Here is a 26,588-nt window from a genome sequence, read left to right as displayed (position 1 = left end):
CTTTTCAATACAATTTGGCAGAAAGGCATTACAAAATATTTTGTAAAAATCCCAATAACCGCAAACCAAACATTTTCTGACTAGTTTCAGTTTTTCCTACAAACCTAAATTCAGCACAATTCCATCAAAAAGTTTGAGGAAGTTTTCAGATCTTTTGAGCTAACTCAAGCTGAATTTTGAAATATAACTAGGCCAAGTTCTTGGCAAATCCCATTCTTCTCTTCTGGCTTCTCATACAAACCACATGAAAACATTGTGATATGCTCAGCTTCTAAATCTAAGACTGCATTGGGAGGGCCAACTGCTTAGAATACTGAAATAACTAAAGTTTACCATGCTAGATGGGTTTGCCTGGCATGATATATTTTTAATTTGTCTTTTGCAACCACCGATAATATAAATATTATTAGAAGAAATTAATTCCTAATGTAATCCACTGAAGGCACCCTTCAATATTTTGTAAAAATCCCAATAACCGCAAACCAAACATTTTCTGACTAGTTTCAGTTTTTCCTACAAACCTAAATTCAGCACAATTCCATCAAAAAGTTTGAGGAAGTTTTCAGATCTTTTGAGCTAACTCAAGCTGAATTTTGAAATATAACTAGGCCAAGTTCTTGGCAAATCCCATTCTTCTCTTCTGGCTTCTCATACAAACCACATGAAAACATGGAACTGTGACTAATTTTTACTTTGATTTTTCAAATGTGAAACTCAAAGTGAAAAATCAGGTTGAACGCATATGATTTGAAGCAGACTATCACCGCTGAAATGTCTTTAAACCAGGGCTAGGTTGTTACTTATACTTTGTCATCATAACTTTTAGAAAAATGCATTTTTACACTATGTTATTTCTAAACTCTGCATTTCGCATTTGGCATATTATATTCCTATTTGGGTATCATATACATGCAGTTACCTGTTACATAACAAAGATGCTCTGGCACTTAAACTGCTTTGTGTCAGTCCCCACAATACACGAGGTTCGAAGGGATGCTGGAAAGAATGGGACTGATTTTATTTTAATGATGACTCTGGCACCTAATCACACGCGTGGTCGCCAGATAATCATCAGAATGAAAAACAAACAAACCATCAAACAATATAAAACAATTTCCTGAGGCTTTTCTAAATCATAATAATTCCCAATAACTGCCCAGGGATTAGAAACACTTGAATTCACACTGGTATTGTTCATAAGTCTAACTATTTACACTATATTACACAAAGAACACTTAAGAACTTTAACAACCACTATTAAAATAACTAACACAATAACTCTTAAACTACTGTTACTTGATAGGCAATGAGGGGAACTCAAAAATCAATTGGGATAGGGATAATCGCGGGGGAGAGGGGTTATATCGATTCTGAAGACAGCAGGAACACGAGTACCAGTCACATGCTCACAAACTGTCTCCACTCAGGTCGACCAACTCGAGGTACGCTCAAACAGACTCGAGAGCGGGGGGTACAAGGCGACTGGGTGATCAGGCCAGGCGTTGACACGATGCGATCCCCAGTATGAGAGGGTTCGGCTGCCTGTTTTATTGCCTGTGGACGTATCACCCCATAGGTTGGTTTTTGCCGCAATGGGTGGAGTGAGCAGGCCTGACCACAAGTCAGCTCATTGGCTGATCTTTCATTGCAGTGGGTGGAGCGAGCAGGGGAAGATCAGTAATTTACATGCCCTTATATGGGAAGCGCTCCGCCTCACAGACAGAGCCCCCTATACCAGCCTTAGATGTATGACAGGCTATGGCTCTCCTGCGATGGGCAGCCATTGTTGTTGTTCTGAATCGGACACTTTGCTAGAAATACTGATGATTTTTGAAAGTTTTTACTTTTTACCTTTTGTTTTAAAAACGAATCACATCCTAACTATAAAGCAACGACCTCAGATATTTTTATGTCACAGAACAGCATTACTAGCTTTCATATCAATTATATTATATGCCTATACTTGATTAAGGTCATTTCATAAGGAGTGTCAAGAATCCAATCTTTTTGTAACCATTTTGTAAATTCTATCCACTTCCTTGTATTGTGAGTGACAATTACTAAAACAATTTGCTATCCTTAAAATAAAATTATATTACTATTAATAAAATGAACTATTCAAATAAGGCCACCTTTTTGGTCATCAAACATTCCAGGACAGCCCAATTTATTTATTTAAGTGTGCTGGGTCAGTTCCTTAAGACCATGTAATTGAACATAGCTGCAATGAAGACAGCAGATTTTTTGCAAATAAAAGTCAAAATACAAGTAAGGCTCTGGTGCTCAAAACATTTTCAGTAATAAAATTAATATAACAAAAATTATGGCTTTTTGCATGTACACACTTTTAGCTTCATCAACTTTGATAATTATGTCTAATTTACAGCAACGTGAGAGAAGAATCAATATTAGTAACTCCAGAAGTTCATCTACATCCTTTTACAATAGAGAACACTAAACTAATAAAAAATTAAGACATTTCACTGTCCCCCAAATAACTCCACTCCCAAATTCCTATCTACATGGACAAATCAATCCTCACTAGGATTCTGAGGAAACAGATGGGCCTTGATTTGTTACATACTGATTTGTTCAAAGTGCAAATTTAGACTGAAATAGAATCCAAATCCATGGCTTTGGTTCAGGTCATTTATTGTTTGTATGTTTTTAACATTTTTTTGGAATCAGAATATTTTCTCGTCTCCCTTAATGTGACCTTCCTTTTCTCAAGGCTATTAAAATAAGAAACTGTCATTTTGAGATTGGGATTGAGGTTTCTAAAATGAAACTATATTTTTACAACATTTTTGTGTTTATATTTATACTGTTAGCATTGGTATGAGAGGGCATGTGTGTATAAGTAAATGTGTAGTGAATTGCAAAATGAGAGAAAAAATATTCAGCCTAGTTTCAAAGATTTAACTTATCCATCTCATGTAGGCACAAAGAATATGGAACAATTTGTCTGCAGAAAAGTTTGCAATTTTTCCACTTCTCTCTCCACATTTGGATGTAATCAACTCAAGATACTCCCTCATTTTCCCATCAAGCAATACATATATACAGCAGCATAATTTAAGAGAAAGATTATTTCAATGATATTTAAACTCAGCTCCCTAATGATACATGCTTACACTCTCAGGTACCGATCCTGCCAAGACTTAGGCATGAGAAGTCAATGGGATTTTTCATATGCATACAGTTAAGTATATGTGTAACTCCTGGAAGCATAGGGCCTTAGTTTATCTTCAGAATGTATTTTGTGGGCAGAATTATTATTTTTATGTTTAAGCCAACTAGTAATATCCCACTAGCTATTATTGTGTATGTATAAATGCAGTTGAGCTGCAGACTCTTTCAATTTGCAAGAGATACATAATAGCTATTGATGCCATTAGATAAAAAGTTGAACAATCATTTCAATAAATCATTTGACATTTCAGATTGATGGTGTTGCAGCACCAAGATATCAAATAAATTGAGGATGGCTAAATAAATAAATAAATGTTAAAGGGTGATTTGATTGCAGTCTATAAAAACCTATATGGGGAACAAATATCATTCCTACCCATCCTGGCTAATAACCATTGATGGAGCTAACCTGTATGAAACTATCTAGCTCTTTTTTGAACCTTGTTAAAGTTACGGCCTTCACAACATCCTCTGGCAAGGAGTTCCACAGGCTGACTGTGCGCTGAGTGAAGAAAAACTTTCCTTTTTTTGTTTTAAACCTGCTGCCTATTAATTTCATTTGGTGACTCCTACTTCTTATATTATGGGAATAAGTAAATAACTTTTCCTTATTCACTTTTTCTATACCAGTCATGATTTTATAGACCTCAATCATGACCCCCCCTTAATCTCCTCTTTTCTAAGCTAAAAAGTCCAAGTCTTTTTAACCTTTCTTCATATGGGACCCATTCCAACCCCCTAATCATTTTTGTTGCCCTTTTCTGAACCTTCTCTCATGCCAATATATGAGGCAACCACATCTGTATGCAGAATTCAATATGTGGGCGTACCATGGTTTTATACAGAGGCAATATGATATTTTTGGTCATATTCTCAATCCCTTTTTTAATTACTCCTAAAATTCTACTGGCTTATTTGACTGCTGCTGCACACTGAGTGGATATTTTCAGAGAATTATACACAATGACTCCAAGATCTTTCTCTTGAGTAGCTGTAGCCAAATTAGTCCCCATCATATTGTATGTTTGGTTGGGATTATTTTTTCCAATGTGCATTATTTTACATTTATCAATGTTAAATTTCATTTGCCATTTTGTTGTCCAATCACTTAGCTTGGTGAGATCTTTTTGAAGTTCTTCACAGTCTTCTTTAAAAGTCTGTTACCAAAAAAGGAGAAGAAGGTTCTCTCCCAGACATGCTATTTGTCAGTTTCCAGTGGAATTAAACCATCTTGGCATCTACCGGACAGACAAAAGGAGCAAGAGTTCTTGCAATGTGACAAAGATGGGTCCTTCAAAAGAGGAGGCTGATGTCTCTGGGCACTTAATAAGGGAGCCACAACTCTTTATTAATACTCAGAGTGTTCCAGGAGAAAGGTGGACACTTCAGGGCAGATGTTTGTGAGTTTAGGGTTTGGGTTTTTTTTTTTTAAATCTGGACTAGGGTCATTCTGCAAATAATAACCCAGGCATATGGAGCTCACAGCAGGGCCATTATTTTGCAGGAAGGCTACCAGGGTCATGATGTTGAATCAAGGCTGAACAGCACACTGACACTCAGGAAACTGTATCTTTGTCTGCTGGTTGTTAGTGCAGTGAGCCACAGAAGCAAAGCATGTACAGCTCCTAGGGTTACAGGGCAGGTGGTGACACAACCTCTCAAAAGGTAGTAATACAAAATTTTGCCTGAAAGCTACAGGCATGACTGGTAAGATTTTAAATATCCATAAATCATTTTACAGGAGAACAAGTGATCGCTGGAATGATGGATGTAACTTGCAATACACTTGTTTCAAAACAGCTGACTCCACAGAGCACTTGGAGAAAATTAATACTTGCTGAAACATTTTCACAGGGCTGAATTCTGCCTTCACTTACACCCCTTCAATTGCACTGGATGTCAGTAGCAGTTTTAAGGGAGGACAGGATATGGGCTCACACAGTTCCATCAAGTTCCTGCCCAGGGCCCTAACAGTGGTGGAGTGTTCTGCTACTGAGTCTGTGGGCAATCCTACCACAACAAGCTTACTCACACACCGGCAGCAGAACCAGACCAGAGTCTGGTTCTCCTGGGCTACTTCCTACCCTAGTCTGAAATGTAAGGTCCTACAGCCCAAAGGTACTCTATCTTCTCAGGATACTCAGCCACTAGCAGTCATTACAGCTCCTCAGTGCATTCATCTGATGGCAGTTCCCACAGTTTCTCTAGGAATTGGTCTATCTCCTTCAGCCACAGGGTGCAGCTCCACTCAAGGCCTAGTTTGGGCTCCTGTTAAGAACTCAACTCCCTGGAAGAAATGAGTCTGTTCCCTCCAATGTTTCAGCCCCAAATGAGCACCGAGGCTTTCATCTGATGGCAGTCCCCACAGTTCCTCTGGTACTATACTTCTTGTCCCACCCTGGACCTTCTGGTGAGATGGCAATGTACATTTAGTTCTGCCCACCAGGGGGAGTGTAGTGGTGCTTCATTCTCCTGCTCAGAGGGAAGCCATCTTGCCCCATAACATACCCTAAGAAAATTCAAATGTAGGTGTGGACTTTTTCAAAAGTCAACCTGTGGTCCACAGAATCCTACCACAGAAGTCTTCAACCTAAAACTGACTGAACAAAAGTCTACTGTAAATGTTGTATATGCTTGGCACAACATTTGATGCAGTGTAAGTGTGCTAAAATGTGGGCCTCTAAGATAACATACAGCATTTGACATGTAAGTAGGGATATTGACATACTTTTGACTGATCAGAAAAACAAATGACTGGTCAAAATAATAGTTACTTTTTGCACACCCCTTAGATCAGTGGTGGGCAACCTGTGGCCCAATGGGTTGTGTGTGTGTCCCAGACATTTTGTTTACTGTTGCCCATGCATAGGGTTACCAGATTCTGCTAGTTTTCATCCCTGTAGGGTTTTTTCCTACCGGTATTACAAAAACGATATTCATGAAAAGCAAGGGCACATGAAGTGAGGTGAGCACTGATCACACACAACATCATGAAATCTGTATGCTCCCTCTACATCAAAGTGCTGCTATGGTTTGATCAGCAGGCCCTGCAAATTCTAGGCATGCAAGCAGTTATCAAAACTACCCTATCCCAGGAGACCATCTTGATTATAACAATCTTGTGGTTCACTGAGATGGAGGACCACTCATGTGGTCTACTGACTAGCCTAGTTTGTTACTCACTGCTTTAAACACAGTTTGAAGACCCTCTTAGATGTCTGCACATCACAGGTTGAAAACTACTCCATTAGGTAGAATGGTTTTCAACTCCCATGCAGTTTCTAACGGAAGAGGAGGTAGGAGCCTCACTGAAGGGGAAATGGAGAACAGTTTTCTCCACATTTTTATCTTCCCTTGATTCATCAGTAATTACATAATATGTAACAAAAGTGTGTATGGAAAACCATATTGCTATTCTATAGCTGTCCATGAAAAGAACATTTCCCACAAAAGCTATAGAGATTGGGTGTGCTCTAGTACAGAAAGCTTTTCCAAACATGCCATGTCCATGATCTTATAGCAATGATACACTTGGGCTACGTCTACACTGGCCCCTTTTTCGGAAGGGGCATGGTAATTTTTGAGATCGTAATAGGGAAATCCGTGGGGGATTTAAAAATCCCCCGCGGCATTTAAATAAAAATGTCCGCCGCTTTTTTCCGGCTTTTAGAAAAGCCGGAAAAGAGCGTCTACACTGGCCAGATCCTCCGGAAAAAAGCCCTTTTCCGGAGGATCTTTTATTCCTACTTCAAAGTAGGAATAAGAGATCCTCCGGAAAAGGGCTTTTTTCTGGAGGATCGGGGCCAGTGTAGATGCTCTTTTCCGGCTTTCCTAAAAGCCGGAAAAAAGCGGCGGACATTTTTATTTAAACGCCGCGGGGGATATTTAAATCCCCTGCGGAGTTCCCTATTACGACCTGTAAAATTAGCATGCCCCTTTCAGAAAAGGGGCCAATGTAGACGTAGCCCTGGACAATTGTTGCAGTGTTACAGGAAGTAGTCTCATTCACTGTGGATAGGAAATGGGCAGCTAGAACATACCTCAAAAGTCTTCTATTATAGATTTTTAAAATGGTGTTTGGTAAACATCGAAAGCATGGAGCTATTGTTCATTTTTATGAGCATGTGGCTTTGGAATAGATCAGAAAATATATGAATGGTAGCAGTGAAAATCAGATGCCACTTTGTAGAGAAACTTAGGGTGGTAGAAACAGCACCTTGATCTTGTTAAAAAGAACTCTGCATGCAGGATCTATTATCAGGGCACGGAGCTCCCCTACTGTTCTCAGTGAGGTGATGGCTGTTAAAAAAGCCATTTTTGCTGACAGGTGTAACAACAAACAGGTGACTAAAGATTCACAAGATCAGATAGTTCTAAGTTGAAACCCTAGCATCAAGTCAGGTCTCTGGTAGGCCGAAAATCTTTCTAAAACTTTAGAGAACTTGAAGATCAAATGGTTAGAGAATACAGTGCTAGCAGGAACCCAAGACTGAAACACCAAAACTGCAGCCAGCTGCAATTTTCTAGAGCTGAACTCCAAACCTGACTTGTGAAGCCCTTGTGAATGGTTTCCTACCATTAAGAACTTTCTGGACTGCTTCCAAACACAGTGGCTGTGTCTACATTGGAACCCCTTTCCGGAAAAGGGATGCTAATGAGACACTTCGGAATTGCAAATGCCATGGGGGATTTAAATATCCCCCGCGGCATTTGCATGAACATGGCTGCCACTTTTTTCCAGCTCGGGGTTTTGCCGGAGAAAAGCGCCAGTCTAGACGGGATCTTGCGGAAAATAAACCCTTTTCTGGAAGATCCCTTATTCCTACTTTCGGGAAAAGGGCTTATTTCAAGTAGGAATAAGGGATCTTCCGCAAAAGGGCTTATTTTCCGCAAGATCCCGTCTAGACTGGCGCTTTTCTCCGGCAAAACCTCGAGCCGGAAAAAAGCGGTAGCCATGTTCATGCAAATGCCGCGGGGGATATTTAAATCCCCCGCGGCATTTGCAATTCCGAAGTGTCTCATTAGCATCCCTTTTCCGGAAAGGGGTGCCAATGTAGACACAGCCAGTGCATCTTTGGGTTTAGACACAGGAATCAAGATGTAAGCTTTTAACAATCACTTCTCTCATAACCCAGCACTGGTTTAAATTAAAAGTAAAACAAGTTTATTTAATAAAAAATGAGTCTCAAAAGAGATTTTATGAGAGTTCATGTACAAGAGAAAAAGAAAAAGTGGATACAAGAAAAAGTAAAATAGAGACTGAGTGTTGGGTGCAACATGCATCCATGATTCTGTGATATTACAGAAGGGTTTCCTAGTGTACAACTTGCACAAGTATAAGAACTCCAGCTGATTTCCCAGGCTGGTGTAGTAGTGAATATCATTTTACTATGATCTTGTTTTCATCTTGAAAATGATCTTGAGAACTGGCAGTACTGGAGGATAGGCATAGAGAAGCCTCTCATCACAAGTAATGAAAAACACATTCAAGATGGATCCCATGGCTGAGATCCACCATTAAACAGAATAAGGAACATTTCCTGTTTAAGCATGAACATAGAAGGCACATTCAAAGGATTCTTCTCTCTACCTCCTGAAGGAACAAATATGGCACCAGCCAGTCACCTAAATAAGAGTATAACTGAATACTCTTGCATGTGTGTCCAGCTATCACTGTCATACATCTCGTGAAAAAGCTTGGGGTAGATGACAGGCCAAAGGGTAGAAATGTGAACTGAAAATGGTTTTCATCCCCTATGAACCTTAGAAATTTCTTCTGGGCAGAGTGGATTGCAGGCGGAGGGCAGAGCATACTCATCTCCTAGATTCAGCAAAGACACAACAGTTGCAAGGGAAACATCAGAACTGTAGCTTCTCGATGACTTATTAAGTTTCAACAGTCCAAAATGGACCTGAGATGCCTTCTCATTTTGGAAAAACAACGAATAGTCTAGCAGCACTTTATAGACTAACAAAACATGTAGATGGTATCATGAGCTTTTGTGGGTACAACCCACTTCCGAAGAGTTTCATCTGAAGAAGTGGGTTGTACCCATAAAAGCTCATGATATCATCTATGTGTTTTGTTAGTCTTTAAGGTGCTGCAAGACTATTCCTTGTTTTTCCAGTTAAAGACTAACTTGGCTACCCCTCTGAAGCTCTCATTTAGGGTAATGGAAAGTAGGAAGAGTAGATCCCTCAACCCCAATTCTTCTAGGTTTCCCAAAGAACGTAAAGGCTGCACTTCTTAGGTTAGTGCAGATTGACAAGATGGGCCCCTCGGAAGGGGTGTGGAAGGTAGAAACCAAAGGGTAAATTCCCAATTCCACTTCTCTCTGCACCCATGTGTTTGAGGTGATAGATTGAAACACACTTGGAAACATGATCATCTGTTCCCAAAGGGCAGTGAGTTAGATTCTCAGTGAGAATGGCATACTGCCCATACCTTTTCTCAACAGGGGAACGAAACTGACTGCTTGGAGGTGTGCAGCTGTTTGGCAGAGGCTGCCTAGGCAGATGGCGAAGCCTCCTCCTTTTCAGTTTATGCTTCTGTCTGTACTGCGTGCCTGTTTAGGCATGTAATAAAGCTGCTTCGAAAGAAACTGACAAAATAGTATTCATATATCTAGACACAAGGATTTAAGTGCTTCCTTAGAATCTTTTAATGAACGCAATGCTTCATCCATCTTTAAGGAAATAAGCCACAACCCTCAAAGATTTTCAATGGTCTATTGTACCTCAGACCTCTAGAACCACAATGACCAGTGCTTCTTACTGCTGTTGCCATGATTCTGGCAGCTGAATCTGCAATGTGGACCTTGCAATCACTGTGAAAGACTGGAAGACATCCTAAGAGTGTCCTATGACAACTTGAGAGTCCTCTGACAACTTGACCCTAATTTGGCCAATTCACTCCAACGGGAATAATCAGAATGGGCCAAAAGAGCTTGATTATTTGCTATGTGAGACTCTAGCCTCATATTTGAATACATCTTTCTACCAAAAGGGGCATTTTTTGTGCCTTTGTGAGTCACTTTCACTCTGCTTTGATGGTGTCTTTCAATTACTAGCAGCATTATCACGGAGCATTAGTGGGGAGAGCAACTTTCCTTCATGTAGCCAGGTGTAAAGTGCTTGAAGTTTGTGAGAATTTTTCTCCATAAGCTCCTCCATAGAAGACTACTTCTATACCAGGGTCTCATGTGCTGAAGAGGATGAGATATTCAGAAGAAACAGAAGAAAACCCTACTAAGAGTGCCATTGCATTATTGATGCTGAGTCCTGCTTGAAGCACAGACTCTGACACTGTATGGAAGATTTAGGATATTATGTATACCAATATTGTAAAATTGCAAGGAATCTGGATATGCCACATAAGACGTCCACAGAAAAGTCATGATTTGCCAAATATGATGATCTTATTTATATGTTTGTATAAATTTGTATGGTAAGTTATAGATATGTATAGGACATCTGTATTTCCAAATCTGTGCTATGTTTCTCGGTGACACCCCCCAGAAATATTCGCATCAGAATTAGGCCTGCTTGATGAACCATCAAAAAACATCAATTGAACAATGAACACACTGAAAGAAACAAGGACTACACCTTATGACTCAGTAAGACAGGCAGGGGCATGCCTATTGATAGAATTCTAAGGCTTCTATGCTATGCTTTGGGCAGCTTACTTGGAACAAAGGAAATAAAGCCTGAATAGCAAAAAAAAAAAAAAAAAACCTATAAAAGGCAATTACCTCTTCTCCATTTAGTCTTCTTTCCTGCTTCTTAATTCTGGGGGAACTTTGCTACTAACTTAAATGACTGAAAGTCCCATTCAACCTGTGTATGTATTGCAGAGGGACTTTCAAGTCAGGAGATTCACCAATGCTGCTAAGAACCTGATAGACAGACTTTGAAGTCTTTCTGTTTTACCATTTAGTGCAACTCTCTTCTTTTCTTTCTTCATAGTAAATCTTTAGCTTTAGATGCCAAAGGATTGGCTGGCAGCATGATATTTCATGTAAGAACTGAACTCATATTGAACTGTTAACATGGCTGATCCTTTTGGATCAGAAAAACATTTTGTATATGTGATCAGAGTTTTAAAATAACTTCTCACAGTACTGGACCGAGGTACTGACTGGAAACAAGAGAACTGGAATGCAGCTGGTATCGCAAGAAATCAGAACCATGATCTATCATGGGTCTGCATTTTCAGAGATAACATCAGGGCCATTCCGAGGGTGGAGCAGGATCTGGGATAACCTCCACAGTGCCCTAGGAAGAGGGTCTGGAACATCCCCATTCTGCAGGCCCCATCCCTACTCTATCCCTTTCCCAAGCCATGTCCCTGCTTCACCCCCTCCCCCAAGCAATACGATCCAGGGGAATTATGGGAAGGCCTTGTATAGCAGCACGTGTTGCACCCCCGACTCACCACATGGGTAGCAGGAGCCAGAGCAGCCCACTTTGCCCCACTGTATTGACCTCTCCTGGCTCGCTGCCCCCTGCTTCTGCATGGCATTGGGAAGCAGAGTGCCCGGGTCCCAGGGCCACCACGTGAAGCCGAGTGCAGTGGGCCAGGAAGGCGGAGTGGTGGGACAGAGCAGGCTGTGGGAGCTCCAGTTCACACTGCTCATATATTGAGGGCAGGTGAGGAAGGAGGGGGGTGGCCCCTGCTATCATGCCACGCCAAGCCCCCATAATCACCCATGTTCCACTCATTCATAGGACAACTGGGGAAGCTGCTGTGGGGTCCCCAAAAGTGCTGGGCCTAGAACGGCCGACCTGATTTATCCTATGGACACGTCAGTTCTGGATAACAATAGGGAGGCTTCCTAGTAATCCGTGCTGTGTACTGCTATTGAGTGACTGCTATTGGTTTTAGAGCCAGCATCAAGATTACAGGAAGCAATACCAGATCTGATGTTATTGCTACTGCAGCAGGACATAGAATGGAAATCAACAGGTGATGGACCTGAGAAAATAGTTTAGATAGACTATATAGGCTAAAAGGTGTTAAAATAATCCATTGTTAACCCAGTTTAACAGTGTTAAAAAATCTTTGGCCATGACAAATACACCATTAAAAGTGCTTTTAACCATTTAATTAAAGATAAAGAACAGAAGAAAATAAACAGCTAATACTTTCCATTTCATATTTGCTCCATTTTCCTTTAGATGGAAAATTCCCCTTGTTTGAGAGTTTCTTCCACAGTATTAAAGATAACTGTCATCCCAGATGGGGTTTGAGATTCAGCTGGAACCATCAGGGGTGGCAAGGTCATTTGGGTCCCACAGTTTCTGAGCCGTTCTGGTCAGGACACCTCTCAGGAACACAATGATAAAGGTCTAGAGTTCCAGAAAGTAGTGGGGGTGGAGGTAAGGATGGCAGCAATGATTGTGAATTTTATTCCAGTAGCTTCTGTCTGTTCTTTTAAACTTTCTCCACAAAATCTCTCTTTTTAAGGACCCTAAAAGGGAGTGATGGATGGAACAGCCCCTCCACCAGTTAGGCCTAATATTCAACACACCAATTTTAGCTCATTAACATCCAGTTCCACATTTACTGTTTTTAATTAGCATAATTTCAACATAATCCTTGATTTATATTAACTTGGCCTTTTTGTTTAGACTAATTCAGGTTTTCTTTCTTCCTTTCATACCCTTTTCCCATTAACATTTGTTGTTAGAGGTTATTGTAACCCATTATGATTTTTTTTACAATTGAACTCACAATTCAGGCAAATGTGGGGTTTTCATTGTCTCAACAGGCCTAGCAAGGCACTGTCAAGACCAAACAACTGGTCAAGTTCAGCAAATCCTTTATACTGGCATAAGACTCTGAGAGTAGTACCAAAATGCCTTTCTCTGAGCAAAGGCAATAGCTCCTGCATATGCTTCAAAGAAGCAGCTATCCTCACTAATCCCAGTATGGGAACTGGAGACATTACCTCTAGATTGGTCGAGCCATTATGATGCCACACCAGGCAGTGGTGGCCTAAAAGTAGCATTTTACCTTTATGCCAAATTGGCTGGCATCTTCTGCAGCTGTGGAATTCTGCACTGAAGACTTTAATGAAGCCATTCTCTTCTTTGGCTCTCTGGAGGGTGAGTGCGCTCTGGTGAGGGGGATATACTCCTCTGTCTGCAGGCAAGGCCGGGAGAGCACTCCTACATAGCAAGGGACTCCCTATAATCAACTGAGGTGATACTGATGCCAGGCCAACAGTGGCCTCCACAAGATTATATTGGAGACAGTGCTCTCCTGTTTTGTGGTTCTTGTCTCGAAGCGCCTGAAAAATCAGACACCTATACATGATCTAACCCTCACTTAAGCTTTTCAGGCAGTCATAGTCACTCATAAGCACTATCTCTACAAAAACTATATCTGTCCTACTCCATCCTCTATTTCTTTTCAGAGGATGTGCAAAACCATGGGTTACTTCAAGGTGGCTTTGTACTTTTTCTTACCATGGCTATTTCACCATCCTGAATTAAACTTAATTTTTACATGTAATGCATTTTGCTGTATTAATCTTTTTATTATTATTCACAATGATCTAGGAAAGTGAACAGGTAACTGGTTAACTAATTACACAGTAAGCATCATCCTTACTGGGTGATACTTACTGGAAATCAGTTAATCAATGCCCGGGAGCAATCCCCCGCCTGTGGCCTGCCATGGGCAAAGGGCTGCTCCAGGCCATGGCTCACTGCAGCGTGGGCCAGGGCTGGAAGAGTCGGGAGCCCTGCAGGGCTGGCAGCCCCACAGCCAGAACCTAACAGCCCTGTGGGCTGGGATCCCCATCAACAGATTCCCACTTAATCAATTAAACCTAACAGTTAACCAGTTAACTGATTAAATGGGATTTTACATTTCTACAATGGTCTAAGTTATTACGTAAAACATTATTGGAAAGATTATTTTCTCACACCTTTTATGGGTATTGTTTTTCCCCAAGCATAGTTTAGACTTACGTCTGACATTCTTCCTCTGGTAGGACTGATTCATCATTAGTCAGTGATTACATTTATAAAACATGCCTCAGTAAAGAAAGCAGTTTACAAAATTAATATACATAATCACTAACCTTGAGAAAAGAGGTAAACAAAGAATATTTCCCTGTAAATCTCCCAACATTTTAATAGAATCTCGATTATTTGCTGTATCAATCACTGCCTCTAGTCTCAAGCTAGTTTATTTTACACACCTAAGATCTGCTTTATTTCTCTTAAACTGAAGACAAAATTCTCATTGACTTTAGAGGGGGGTAAAAGAAGATGAGAAACATTTGGGGCCTCATCACCAAATTATAAATTAAGTTCTTTTTCCCGAGGACTGTTTCTTTTGACCACACCGCATTATACAACAAGTAACGCATTTTAATGAAAAAGTCTCAGTTTACTTTGCTTGGTAGGTACCTAGTCCTTTCTGGAGTTCTAATATTACAAACTGGACTTAAAACATTTGGATTGCAGCCGGGGCAGATGACTGTTTTGCGGGGCCCCGGGCAGCATATGGATTGCAGCCGGGGCAGATGACTGTTTTGCGGGGCCCCGGGCAGCATAACTCCGCGGGGCCCCCCCTTTGCCACGGCGCATGCGCCGTGATGCCATGCACATGTGCGGTGGCGCCACGGCGCTTGCGCGGGGCTTTTTTAAGCGTGGGGCGTTCACCCTGCCCTATATCCGCCCCTGATTGCAGCTGATTTTAAGTATCTCCACTACAGTCCAACTTTCTTTAAGCATAACTGTGCTAAAATAATATACCTGCAGATACAATTTTTCTCATAAGACCCAGACTCACAACATTTCCCCCTTCAAGACTGAATGTTAACTGCTTGAAAAACCTAGCCCATCTGATCAAAAGGCTTGACAGTTTTAATGCTGCTATTAAACTTTGTTTTTCCCTTGTTTGGAACTACACTGATCAATCAATTGCCACGAACTAGAAATCATTGTATTAACATAGAAATCGTTGAAATCAAGTATTAGATACCTACAGTACCACACAGATCTTTCCTTAAAAGCAGGTAAGAGCCACATCCAATCTTTCCTATGTCACAATACACACAGGAGTATTCACTCAAAATTTTGAGCATTCATCCTCTGCGTAGGTCAGAATCAATGCAAGAAGCATGAACTGCAGGTGGGAAAGAAACACATAGAAAAGACATGTCCCCAGTCCTTAACAGGGAAGTCAGTATGCCTGTCTGGTCATCCAAGTCCACTCCATAAGGAGAAGTCAGTACTGGCAGCATGGTTAATTGTGGTATTGATTGATCTTCCTAGGAAGCGATGCTTACTGGGGGCAGCACTGACTTTTCTCACCATTCCCTTATCAACACACTTCCTCTTTATGGTTCTAATTCAGCAAAGCATTTCAGCATGTGATTCAACCTGCAACTGTTCAGCAGAGCTTAAAGTTGAGCTTAAAGTTGAGCACACACTCATGTGCCCTTGGTAGGCTAACCATGGCTATACAAACTGCATATGGAACTTAGAGGGAGGAGCACAGGTTGCGGGAGAGAAGGGGTTGGAGGAAGCAGCACAAAGAAAATTTGTGTTTCCATGGCTTGAATTCTAGCTGCAGTCGTATCATGTCTGTAAATAGTTCTCTTTGGTAAGTGGTTTACTGAACAGGGATGGACTGCTGAATCTGAGACGACAATCTTCCAATGTCCTTCCATGCCACATAGATGAACATTAGGGTTGTAAAAAAAAATAATAAAAAAAAAAGTTAAAAAATAATAACCGTGTAACTGATTAAAATTCCATCAGTTACACTGTAAAACACTCACCGCCCCATGAGCCCAGGGGAGTTTTACTGTTAACAAGAACTGGTAAAATGATGCTTATCAGTTAACTGGTTAAACTCTTACATTCCTAGTGAGTATAGAGTCTTATGTCATGCCTTTTCCTTGGATAGATGTGTATTTGCTTATACAGCTTTCTGTTACAAGTAGCTCTGACACATTCCTCAAACATCGCAGACTAAAATTAGTAGAACATTTGCTAATTGACAAGAACAGGACTGACAGACAACTTCACATGCATGCACAAGCACCAAATCCCATCAAAACAACAAATTGGATAAATTCTGGAGATAGATTGAATAATACCAGGTAGGGATCTAGTCCAATGTTCCAAATCTGTTGTTATAACATTCACATGAAAGATTCAGTATATATTCAACATAAGGAAAACCAAAGTCAAAGCAATGGACCTGTCAATAGTCTATGCCAGCGGTTCTCAAACTTCATTGCACTGTGAGTCCCTTCTGACAACAAAAATTACTACATAACCTCAGGACGGGGGTCTAAGATTGAGTCTGCCTGAACACTACCACTTGGTGTAAGGGGGTCAAAGCTGAAGCCCAAGGATTCTGCCCTGGGTCGGTGGGTTTGGGGGCGTGTAAATTTAGCACTGTGTCATGAGTCTTGGGCTTCAAAATTTACTAGGCACAGGGCCAACACCAGTCTTGGCAACCTCATTAAAATGGGGTTGCAACACACTTTGGAGTGCCAATTCAGTTTGAGAACCTTGGTCTATGCATTTCTTATGTTCTTATCAAAGGCCTCAATTTAATAATTCTTTGCTGTTTTCTTTTTATCCACTTTTTAATCAGATTATTTCACTTTTTCAGTCAGATTACTTTTCCCACTAACAGAATATAGCAATAATCTGATATTTTATTCAGCCTCTTTGTTCATTCTTTGAATATAAATAATGTTTAAACTGTTTACCTTTCTTGCTTCTCTTATCATCTTCCTAATAGTTTCCTTTATTGTGTAAGGCTGTACTCGTGGAGGATGAAAAAGTAGATCAATATTTGTACCCCCAGAAATTCCAGGCATCAGATAGGGCCAGCCCAAGTCAAGGTTTGGAGCTTCTACATCAGATTCAATAGGCCAATAAGTTCCAGAGGAAGAGGTATCATCAACAGCATTGTCGGAGGAATAAACTGTGTTTTGAGGAAGTTTCTGAACAGTATTCAAAATATAATTAACTTCTTCTTCTGCTAGAAATTCTGAGCATCTCTCTTTGGAAAGAAATTCTTGGTAGGCTTCTAAACCTCCTTCAATTAAAGCATCAATAGCTACACGATACCATTCCTTGTAATGAGGTTCAATGTAGTTGTCTGATCTGCATTCATCATGTAAAGATGAAAGCATAGATGAGGTTTCCATTTTCACCAGTTTTCAGTGACAAACCTTTTAAATTTCCATTCATGCAGGGATGAGATGTATCTGAGAGGAAATTGAAAGAAAATGGTTACTGATGTTGGCAATTTTAACAATAATAACCTTCATTAATTAAGCTTCACAAACCCAAGCCAAGTGGATGTTGTCCTCCTCTTTTGCACCTTTGATGAAACTGAGGTGCCTGTGAGGTAAGTTATTTGCTGAGGTTCATATGTGACAGGGCTAGCAATACATTCCAGATATCCTCATCCCTAGTCTTGCAGTACAACCAGCATGTTCTGCATGTAGAGAATGAATCTGTAAATTTCCCCAATTGTTTAAATACTCTATATTTGTTGAACCATTGTTAGAACAGTGTTAAAACTCCTGCCCTCTCTCCTACTTTTTTATGCTCCAGTCTCTCTTATTCCTCTTTTACACACATCTTCTTGGGCGTCTCTGAAACCACAGCCTCTGATGTCCTTATCTTCAGCTACCTTTGTATTCCCCATGCTGATTTAATCCTCTTACTTTATGAAACCAAAGTCAACCAACTTCACTGTCATGAGTTATGAGAAGGTCTATTCCAGAAAAGAGTTTTCTCCTCTCTCATTTTGATCAGACTATGATTCAGCCATCTGATTTCTAGTTCTACCCTGCTTACCCCTTGGAGCGGCTGCTTTTATCTTAGGGTATGTCTAGACTACATCCCCCTGCCAACAGAGGCATGTAAAATAGGCTACCCGACATAGTCAATGGAGCAGGGATTTAAATATCTCCGGCTTCATTAAAATAAAAATGCTCACCGCACTGTGCCAGCTCAGCTGATCATCGGCACAGCGCATGAGTCAAGACGCGGATCCGTCAACAAGGCTTCTTTTGTCGACTGATCCATGTCTTGACTCACGCGTTGTGCTGACGATCAGCTGAGCTGGCACAGCATGGTGGCCATTTTTATTTTAATGAAGCCGGGGATATTTAAAGCCCCGCTCCATTGACTATGTCTAGTAGCCTATTTTACATACCTCTGTCGGCAGAGCATGTAGTCAAGACATATCCTTACTGTTTATATTAAAAAAAGCCTAATAAATTGGGATATTTCATCTGTTCTTTTTTCAATTAAACTGTAAGGGGATTTGCTGCTGCCATCAAGGAAGACTCAAAGGGTACGTCTACACTGAATGACTATTTCGGGATACCAGAGGAATCCCGATATAGCTACCCCACGTCTACACAAGCCACCCACTATTTCAAAATATTTTTCAAAATAATGGGCACGTTATTTCACCATCCCGGTAAGCCTTGTTGCATGAGGAATAAGGAATGGCTCAAAATAGCATGTTATTTTGAAATTTGGTGCTATTTTGGTGCTATATAGTGCTATTTTGAATTAGATTTGAAATAAATTACACAATTTGTGAAGTGCAAATTGCATATCTTATTTCAAGTTCAGGGTGCTGTATATTCGCAACCAAAGTGAATAAGTACACAAAGAATAGAGAGCCAAGTTTTCCTCTCATTTACAGACATACAACTGCACTGAATGTCTACAATGCACTTACAACCTTTGGCCTATGGAGGTAAGCAATAGCTTGGAAACCCACAAAAACAGCAAGTGCTCAGATAGAACAGAAAGCAGAAACATGGCATAACCTTCCTAATCCCAATGGGAACCACACAATATGACTCAGAGAAAGATAACCTAAGGATAGGAGGAATTCAGAGAACAGTTCTTGAGTATGAAGTAACTTAGGACAAAGACAAATACCTAACATTTTGCTAGATAATTAATATGAAACCCCCAGTTGGAAGCCCATTTTGCAGTAAGATATTATTTATATAAATGATAAACATAGATTATGCTGAATTTAGTTACTGAGCATATAATATTATATGAAGATCTTCCTAATGTTTTTGCAAAAAGTATGATATGCATTTACTTAAGCAATCTATGCAGGAACAAGCCTAAGTAATAGGAAAATGCAATTGAAAATGGCTTCCAAATACCACTTGAATGAAGCCTAATAAAATTAAATTAAAAGCTTCCTATAGCAAATTGTACTAATTTGATTGTAAAATAAAATTTGGTGTTCAGATATTTTGTTTCACTTCTGGATAGTAATCCAAGTAATATTTGCATCCGCAGATTGGCTAGTTTTACAATTGAATTCGTTTTAAGAGAGCAGCTAGATAAATGAGGATGAAATAGGGGTGAAAATTAAACCAAGACTGCTGATGAGGAGATTTTTAATAAGCTTCAGATTTATCAATGGAAAAGGCCAATCCAAGGCTGGCTTCAGCCAGACACATGAAGGATTTAATCTAAAACCTGTCTGTGAGGCAGCATGAGCAGAGATCACCAAAAATATTATACTCTCAAGCTTGGGGGAAAAGGTTGGTTTTTGCTGCTACTGTAGTGGTGGATTTCAGTTATTAGTAAAGAAGACTTAGTTCATGTCTACCAAGAATTATGATGTGTTAGAGTGGGGGCACAGCAAAATAAGATCAAATCTAATATGGTCAATTTCTTACCACCTGATTTTGCAAAGTCAAAAGTCCATATCCTTGCTGTGGGAAAGAACTGAATATAGTCCAAAGCAGCACATCCCAATTAGGGAGCCTACTGTTGACTCAGAGAGCTTTGCATTCTGGTCTATGCTCACGGTGATCACTGTGACCAAAACACTGCAGCATGGTTAGGGGAGCTCATGCTGCCAACGTCCCATAAAGCAGTCATCTAGTCCCTCCTTCCTTGCGTGAGAAAAAGGGGAGTGAGTCAGTGTGCTTGCACCTTTGGGTGCACTGGTCACCCGCACAGATGCCATAGCAGTGCAAGCATAGAGCCCGGTTTGCAGTAAGCCTTTGTGATGGTGATGTGTGCCATGGTGCACCTAATGGTGCATTACTTGGCTTTCCCTTGCCCTAAGGCACCAAAATACCCACCTGAAACCTACCATGACTGTGGAGCAGTATTCCCTCTAAGGTGCGTGCCTGCACAGCTGCACACAAAAAATTCTAACCCTGCCCACCTTCTTCCCAGAACCACACAGCAGCACTCACCTTCCTGCTGCATCTGGAAGGCGAGTAGCATGGCTACGCCCAGGGCCTGGGCTGTGTGACTGGTGGTGCAGAGACAGGGCTGCATTAGGGGGTGGTTGCTTTGGTAGCCAAAGCTGCATTGGGGGACAACTGCTTCTGCTGCGGGTCAAAGCTAAGGCTGAATGGTGGGCATGGCAGGCAGCTGCCGCCACCAGGGACCAAGGGGTTATGTCACCAAGGATTGGAGCAGTAGGTTGGTGGGTGGACGGTTGCCACCGAGGGTCATTAACATTAATTCTCCTGGCTCAAAAATTGTAAACCGCCACATTATCTTTTATTTGACACACTTAATTTTAAAATAATGACCATGTGATGATCATATAAAGAATAAGAAAAGGAATCCTAAAGCTCTTTCCTGGGGAAAGTGTTAGGGAGCCAGTTATGTTTTTCTGATCATCTGGGTCGAACTGTATCATTGCAGCACAGATTAGAACAGCTAGTACCACATAATTATCAATGCAAACTGCAAACCCATGTGCAATCCACTCCTCTTGTCTATTCTCTCATTCCTCGAATACGGCTCTTACACCAAGGCCATACACGGGTATGACAAAAAAGACAGTTACAAAATCTGAAAGCATCCCCATAGAAATGGACTTCTCAGGTGACCAAAAACCAGCTACTTTCTGGGCTCCACTTTGTAAAAAAGATGGCAACTTGTAAAAAAAAAGAATCTGACCCTATGAATTAATATCAAGTTTACCCAGATGTTGATGCGGGATCTGAGACAACAGAATTTCTGCCCTGGAATTGAGATGTCAACCTCTTCTCTGTAGAGTGTCCTTGTGTAGAGAAACCATCTAATCCTGCCCCAAAAGTAGGCAGCATATTCTCCAAGGCAACTTCTGTGGATGGAGTTCCTATGCAGTCCACAGCTTTGATTTAAGATGCCTCTGCCAATAGAAACCTTTAACAAGGACAAACAGTGATGATAACAAAAGAAGTGGAGCTGGAGCACTGAGTTACAATTTGCCTGTCTCATCAAGAATGAATCTGGTTTCTTGTTTTGAAGTGATACAAGAAAGCCCTATAATTTAGAAATGGGACAATGGAAGTTCCAGACTCAGATATGGATAATCAAGCACGTGAAACACTTTGTAAAAGCTTAAAATGTGGGATGTGAGAAGTCAGTTAAAAAAACCTCAACACAAAATTCATTTAGAGAAGAATTTTTATTAACCCCCCCCCCAAAATACAAGTACAAAACTGCTTTCAATTATTAACAAAATAGCTTTGTAACATGTCAGTAAAGCTGAAACAAAGGGAAAATAGAACATGTCCTTTTTAAAAAAAAAGAAAAGATGATTTTTAGGGAGGAAAGGGAAGCATTCTAGAATGTACAGAGCGGAATTATAGCAACACTTTAGCTGGAACTTGGGAAACAACAAATTATATAAGAGATTACAGATTTTAAAAAAAGATATCCATCTAGGAATTGGAGAGAACAAAAATGAACTTCATTTTGATACTTTAACACCCTTTTCTTTAGTTCTGTAGTTTAAAAACCATTTTATTTTGTTTTGTCAAATTCCAAGATGTTAGCCTTTAATGTGGATTAATCCCTGTAGTTTTAGAGACAATGGTTTTGCTGGTCTACACATGTAATTTGAAGTCTGAATCACCCCTATATCATAACGTCTCTGAAGAAATTGCATCCTGTTAGACCCATTGTAATGAATAACTTTTTTGAAACCAGTTTATTAAGAATTGGGATTATCTTGATTGTATCAGGATACCAAAAATACAATTATATCTATATCAGTGGCCTGTCACTTTCTTGAGATGTCAAGTTTTCTTGAAGATAATGTTTATGTTCTATTAAAGGAGTGAGAGACTCACAATTTTGATTTACCTTTTCAAGGGCTTGCCTTTTCAGAAGCTGGTGCTGTTTTGATAGAACTCCTCTAATGATTCTATTCAAAACCTTTCAGATCCAACAGATATTTTGCATACTTCCCCAAACAGCAAACTGACTTCCAAATCATTACAAACTCAAGAAAAACAACATGATTTCAGGAGTTTGTTCTTTTACAGTTAAGTTCTCAAAAGCAATATTCAACAATACAGTATTCAATATTTTATCGTCCGACACAAAAAATATGGTTTAATGGGCATTTATACATAAGGCTGATCAGGGAATAAAAATAGTCTAGAATGCAAGTTTTGAACACTGAATGTTTGTTATGCATTTGTCAGTGATCTGATGATAGAAACATATTTGTTTATAAAATACATGACAATTTGTGAACAAAAAAATTGAGAATGGTGAAATTTGTTTGCATATCATTCAGAACACAAAAAGGAAATATAACTGAATGCCACGTGAAAGACTGAACAAGCTCTTAAAATGAACGCAATTTTAGGATATATCTGGTACAGTCAGCAATTTAAAGGGTGCAGTCCACAAGGATGTATACGGAACAATCAGCAAATGTCAAATAGATAAATAAAAAAGCAGAGGAAATCTGTCAGTTTTTGATCTTACACCATTCTCCCGCCTCCACCTTCCGCCACTGTCCTACATCTACTTTATGAAAAATTGTAACAGAATTTAAGGAGGCACAAAAATTCCCATTTGTCACCAAATCAAGGTAATAAATATTATAATGGAATATTAGAAGGTTTTGTGGAGCCTCGTGCTGACCATTTCTTTCTTGTCAGGTTTTGAGAGGCTCAGTCCTTCAGCTAAATCACAAAGTTGGTGCTGGACTAGGAGACGTCCTTGGAGGAGGGGATCGACTCCAGCATCGTGAACAGCTCCTGGCTCTCAGGGATCACCAGCTTGCTAGTCTCATGGAACGAGGTGTACCAGTAGTTCGGAATAGGAAGCCTAATCCGAACTACCTAGTTCGTGCCGCGTGTAGCCGCGGGCACGGAGTCCAAACTAGTGGACATTTAAAAATGGCAGCGCCCGGCAATATGCAAATGAAGCCCGGGAAATTCAAATCCCGGGCTTCATTTGCAACTCCGGTTGCCTACATTAACCACCCTACTTCGAACTAGGGTGGTAGTGTAGACATACCCTTACTGACATGGCTAAGAATTTGCAGAATCAAGCCCACAGTCTCAGGTTTCAGTAATCTGCCTAAGCCTACCTTACTTTGTATATGTCAAATGCAACTTGATTAATCAGGTTGTGTGTACATGCTTCTAAAATTGGCTGTGAGAAAACTGTCAATCGCTTTCTGAGGTGTACCCTCAATTGTCAATTCCAGTGCTTTCCCTATGTTTAACTGAGTGCACATGACATCCACTCTATTAGCCATCTTATATGTGTAGCTACAGGGATTGGATAATTAATGTTGGTCAAACAAGACTTTCCTATAAAGAGCTGAAATGTGCTTCACTGAATAAAGAGAAGATTTGCATTTCAGAGCATGTTCTCCAGCTGAGCCAGGTGATACAGTATGTAAACTGCCTGCATCCTGCATGGACTTGTTCATTTTTGCTTACGCTAACAACATCTCCTCGCCCTCTCCAATGGAGGGAAGCAGAAGTGGGTGTCTTTGTGGAAATGGACTTGCAACATCTTCACCTCCACAAAGATGAATGATGGATGACATAGAATATTCAAAATAAATAAGGAGTCCTGTTCCATATTCAGGAGCCTACACATTGGACATAACTCTAGGTAATGACCTACCTCTGGTATAGATCAATGAGATAATACACAAACATCATGCATCTCTAACCTCCATCATATATGACAATACACTTTTAAACTAATTATTCCTATTATCAAAATTATTTACAATACACAAGAGCCTCACTCGGCCCATTCTTAAAAGAATAGGGCTACGTCTAGACTGGCATGATTTTCCAGAAATGCTTTTAACAGAAAAGTTTTCCGTTAAAAGCATTTTCGGAACAGAGTGTCTAGTTTGGCATGGACGCTTTTCTGCACAAGCACTTTTTGCAGAAAAGCGTCCGTGCCAATCTAGACGTGCTTTTCCACAAAAAAGCCCAAATCGCCATTTTCGCGATCGGGGCTTTTTTGCAGAAAACAAATCTGGGCTGTCTACACTGGCCCTTTTGCACAAAAGTTTTGCGCAAAAGGACTTTTGCCCGAACGGGAGCAGCATAGTATTTCTGCAAGAACACTGACAATCTTACATGAGATCGTCAGTGCTTTTGTGTAAATTCAAGCAGCCAGTGTAGACAGCTGGCAAGTTTTTCCAGAAAAGTGGCTGATTTTCTGGAAAAACTGGCCAGTCTAGACACAGCCTAGATGTTTTATCACATTGCATTCCCTGTGGATGTAGTACCTTTCCTACTGGAGGATCCAATGTGCTCTATTACAGTCAGAGGAAAAGCAGAATTTAGAGAGAGAAGAGTTTAACAGCATGTCTTTTGGGACAAAAAATTACATTTTGTTGACACAAATATGAGAACTACCAAATGTGAATTGATCTTTAGAAGACTAAACTTGTGGTAGGTATGGACAGAGTTGGAAAAGTTTCTATAAAATAAATAGGAGAAAGACCCAATCACAAGCAATTGTGTGTGTGCTCGTTATGTTCAAAGAATAAGCCACTATTTACGTCAAATGGGAAGCAAAGAAATAGTAAAAGCTAGTCTGAGTTCTATTTGCATCCTAGCCTCCAAGAAGTTTCCCCCACAGTAAGCCTGTGGGGGAGGCAAATACTCAGGTCAGTAGAGTAGATGTGACCATGCAGCCCTTAAGAACATTGCCTTCAGTGGCCTGAGTCAGCTGCAGGCACATTTCCTGCTGAGTGAACTCACTGGAAGTGGATTTGATGAGCTTCCTTGAGAGGACCAAAACTAGTGTAGGGTTAGAAGTAGTGGGCCAGGCCAGCAGGCTCCACATCACAATGCTCACATAGTAAACCAGCTCTTAGCCAGTGGGGTGAGGTCACAGGCTCAGAGCAGGCCAGCATCAGGTGGTAGCTTTGGCCCTCACAACCAAGTTTAGACCTCAGGAGGCCTGGCCTCTGTTTAGCAGAGACAAAGCCCGGCAGCTCCTAAGCACATTTATCCCAACCAGTCTGCAGCCTAGAGCGAAAGAGGAACTTTTCCAGTGGAAAAGGCTCGCAGCTCCTCAGCCTCTGCCATAGCTCTGCCCACAACCCCCAGACCTCCTCCGCCTGCCCTCACTGCCCCGCCCCAGAGTTCCCCCTTCACGCCTCCCCCCCATCCCCGCGCTGCTCCTTCTCTCAGCCCCGCCCCGCCCCAGCTTCTTGGCCGCTGCACGCCAGGGGGGGGGGGGGGTCTCTCTTCAGCGTCAAGGGTTCGCGCCGCTGTCCCGCTCCTTTGCTCCCCAGCGCCCGCCGCCACACCCACGCCGCTTTCACTGCCGAGCGGCGTCGGGGGCCGCCGGGCGAGGCTAGCCGAGCCGGGCCGGGCCGGGCCATGAACCAGGGTCCCGCCTCCCCTCAGCGCCGGAGCTCGACTCCCCGGGGCCGGGCGGCGAGCGGAGAGCCGGGGCAGGGAGCGCGCTCTGCTGCCCCCAGCCAGTGCTAAGGGCGAGGAAAGACCCCACTTACGGTGCCGATCCCACGCGAGTGGAAATAGCCCCAACCGCTCCGGGGGGATTTTTATCCCGGCCCGCCGAGCCGGAGTCCCGTCGGAGCGCGGCGAAGTGCAGCCGGCAGCAGGTACTTCCCGGCGCTCGCAGGAGCGCGCTGGGTGGGGAGCCAAGTTAGGACATGCCGGTAGAGTCACACCAAACCCTTCGCAGCCTCAGCAGGTGTGGGAGCCGCCAAGCCCAGCCCTGCCCTGCCCAGGGCAAAAGTACTAGGCTGGGCGCCTGGCACCGGTGTAACGACGAAAACTGAAACCCTCCTTTTTTTGCACCTAGTTGCGGTTTCTGCCATGCATACACGAAATTCTGGTCCAGGGGTTGCTAATTCTGAGGGACAGGGTTCTGTGGCCCAAAACACTCCCACTTGGCTACTGGCCACAGCTGCTCTTTGTGTTTTGCCTTTTGGGTCTAACATTAGGGTGGGATGGGGTCTTGTGGTCCAGGGGTTGCAAATTACCAGGGATAGGATGCCATGGTCAAAAACACTCACCATTCACTCCTTGTACTGCATCTTCCCCCACCCCCTACAGTTTGAGGCCAGGCTCCCCCATGCACTAATCTGCCGTGGA

The 26,588-nt window shown here is 41.5% G+C and overlaps 1 protein-coding gene across 1 annotated transcript in view; it reads right to left on the bottom strand.

Moving 5' to 3' along the window:
- Positions 1–26,188, bottom strand: part of FAM83B (family with sequence similarity 83 member B) — a 55,589-nt gene extending 29,401 nt beyond the window's left edge. Inside the window, exons 1-2 of the mRNA XM_075923631.1 lie at positions 25,982–26,188; positions 16,941–17,444 (exon numbers count right to left, since the gene is read on the bottom strand). Of these exons, the coding sequence (XP_075779746.1) occupies positions 16,941–17,384 (444 nt within the window). The 5' untranslated portion in view covers positions 17,385–17,444; positions 25,982–26,188. The remainder of the gene's footprint in view (positions 1–16,940; positions 17,445–25,981) is intronic.
- Between the last annotated feature and the right edge of the window lie 400 nt (positions 26,189–26,588).

Source organism: Pelodiscus sinensis, chromosome 3, assembly GCF_049634645.1.
Source record: "Pelodiscus sinensis isolate JC-2024 chromosome 3, ASM4963464v1, whole genome shotgun sequence".
NCBI lineage: Eukaryota > Metazoa > Chordata > Testudines > Trionychidae > Pelodiscus > Pelodiscus sinensis.
This window is presented reverse-complemented; position numbering and strand designations above follow the sequence as displayed.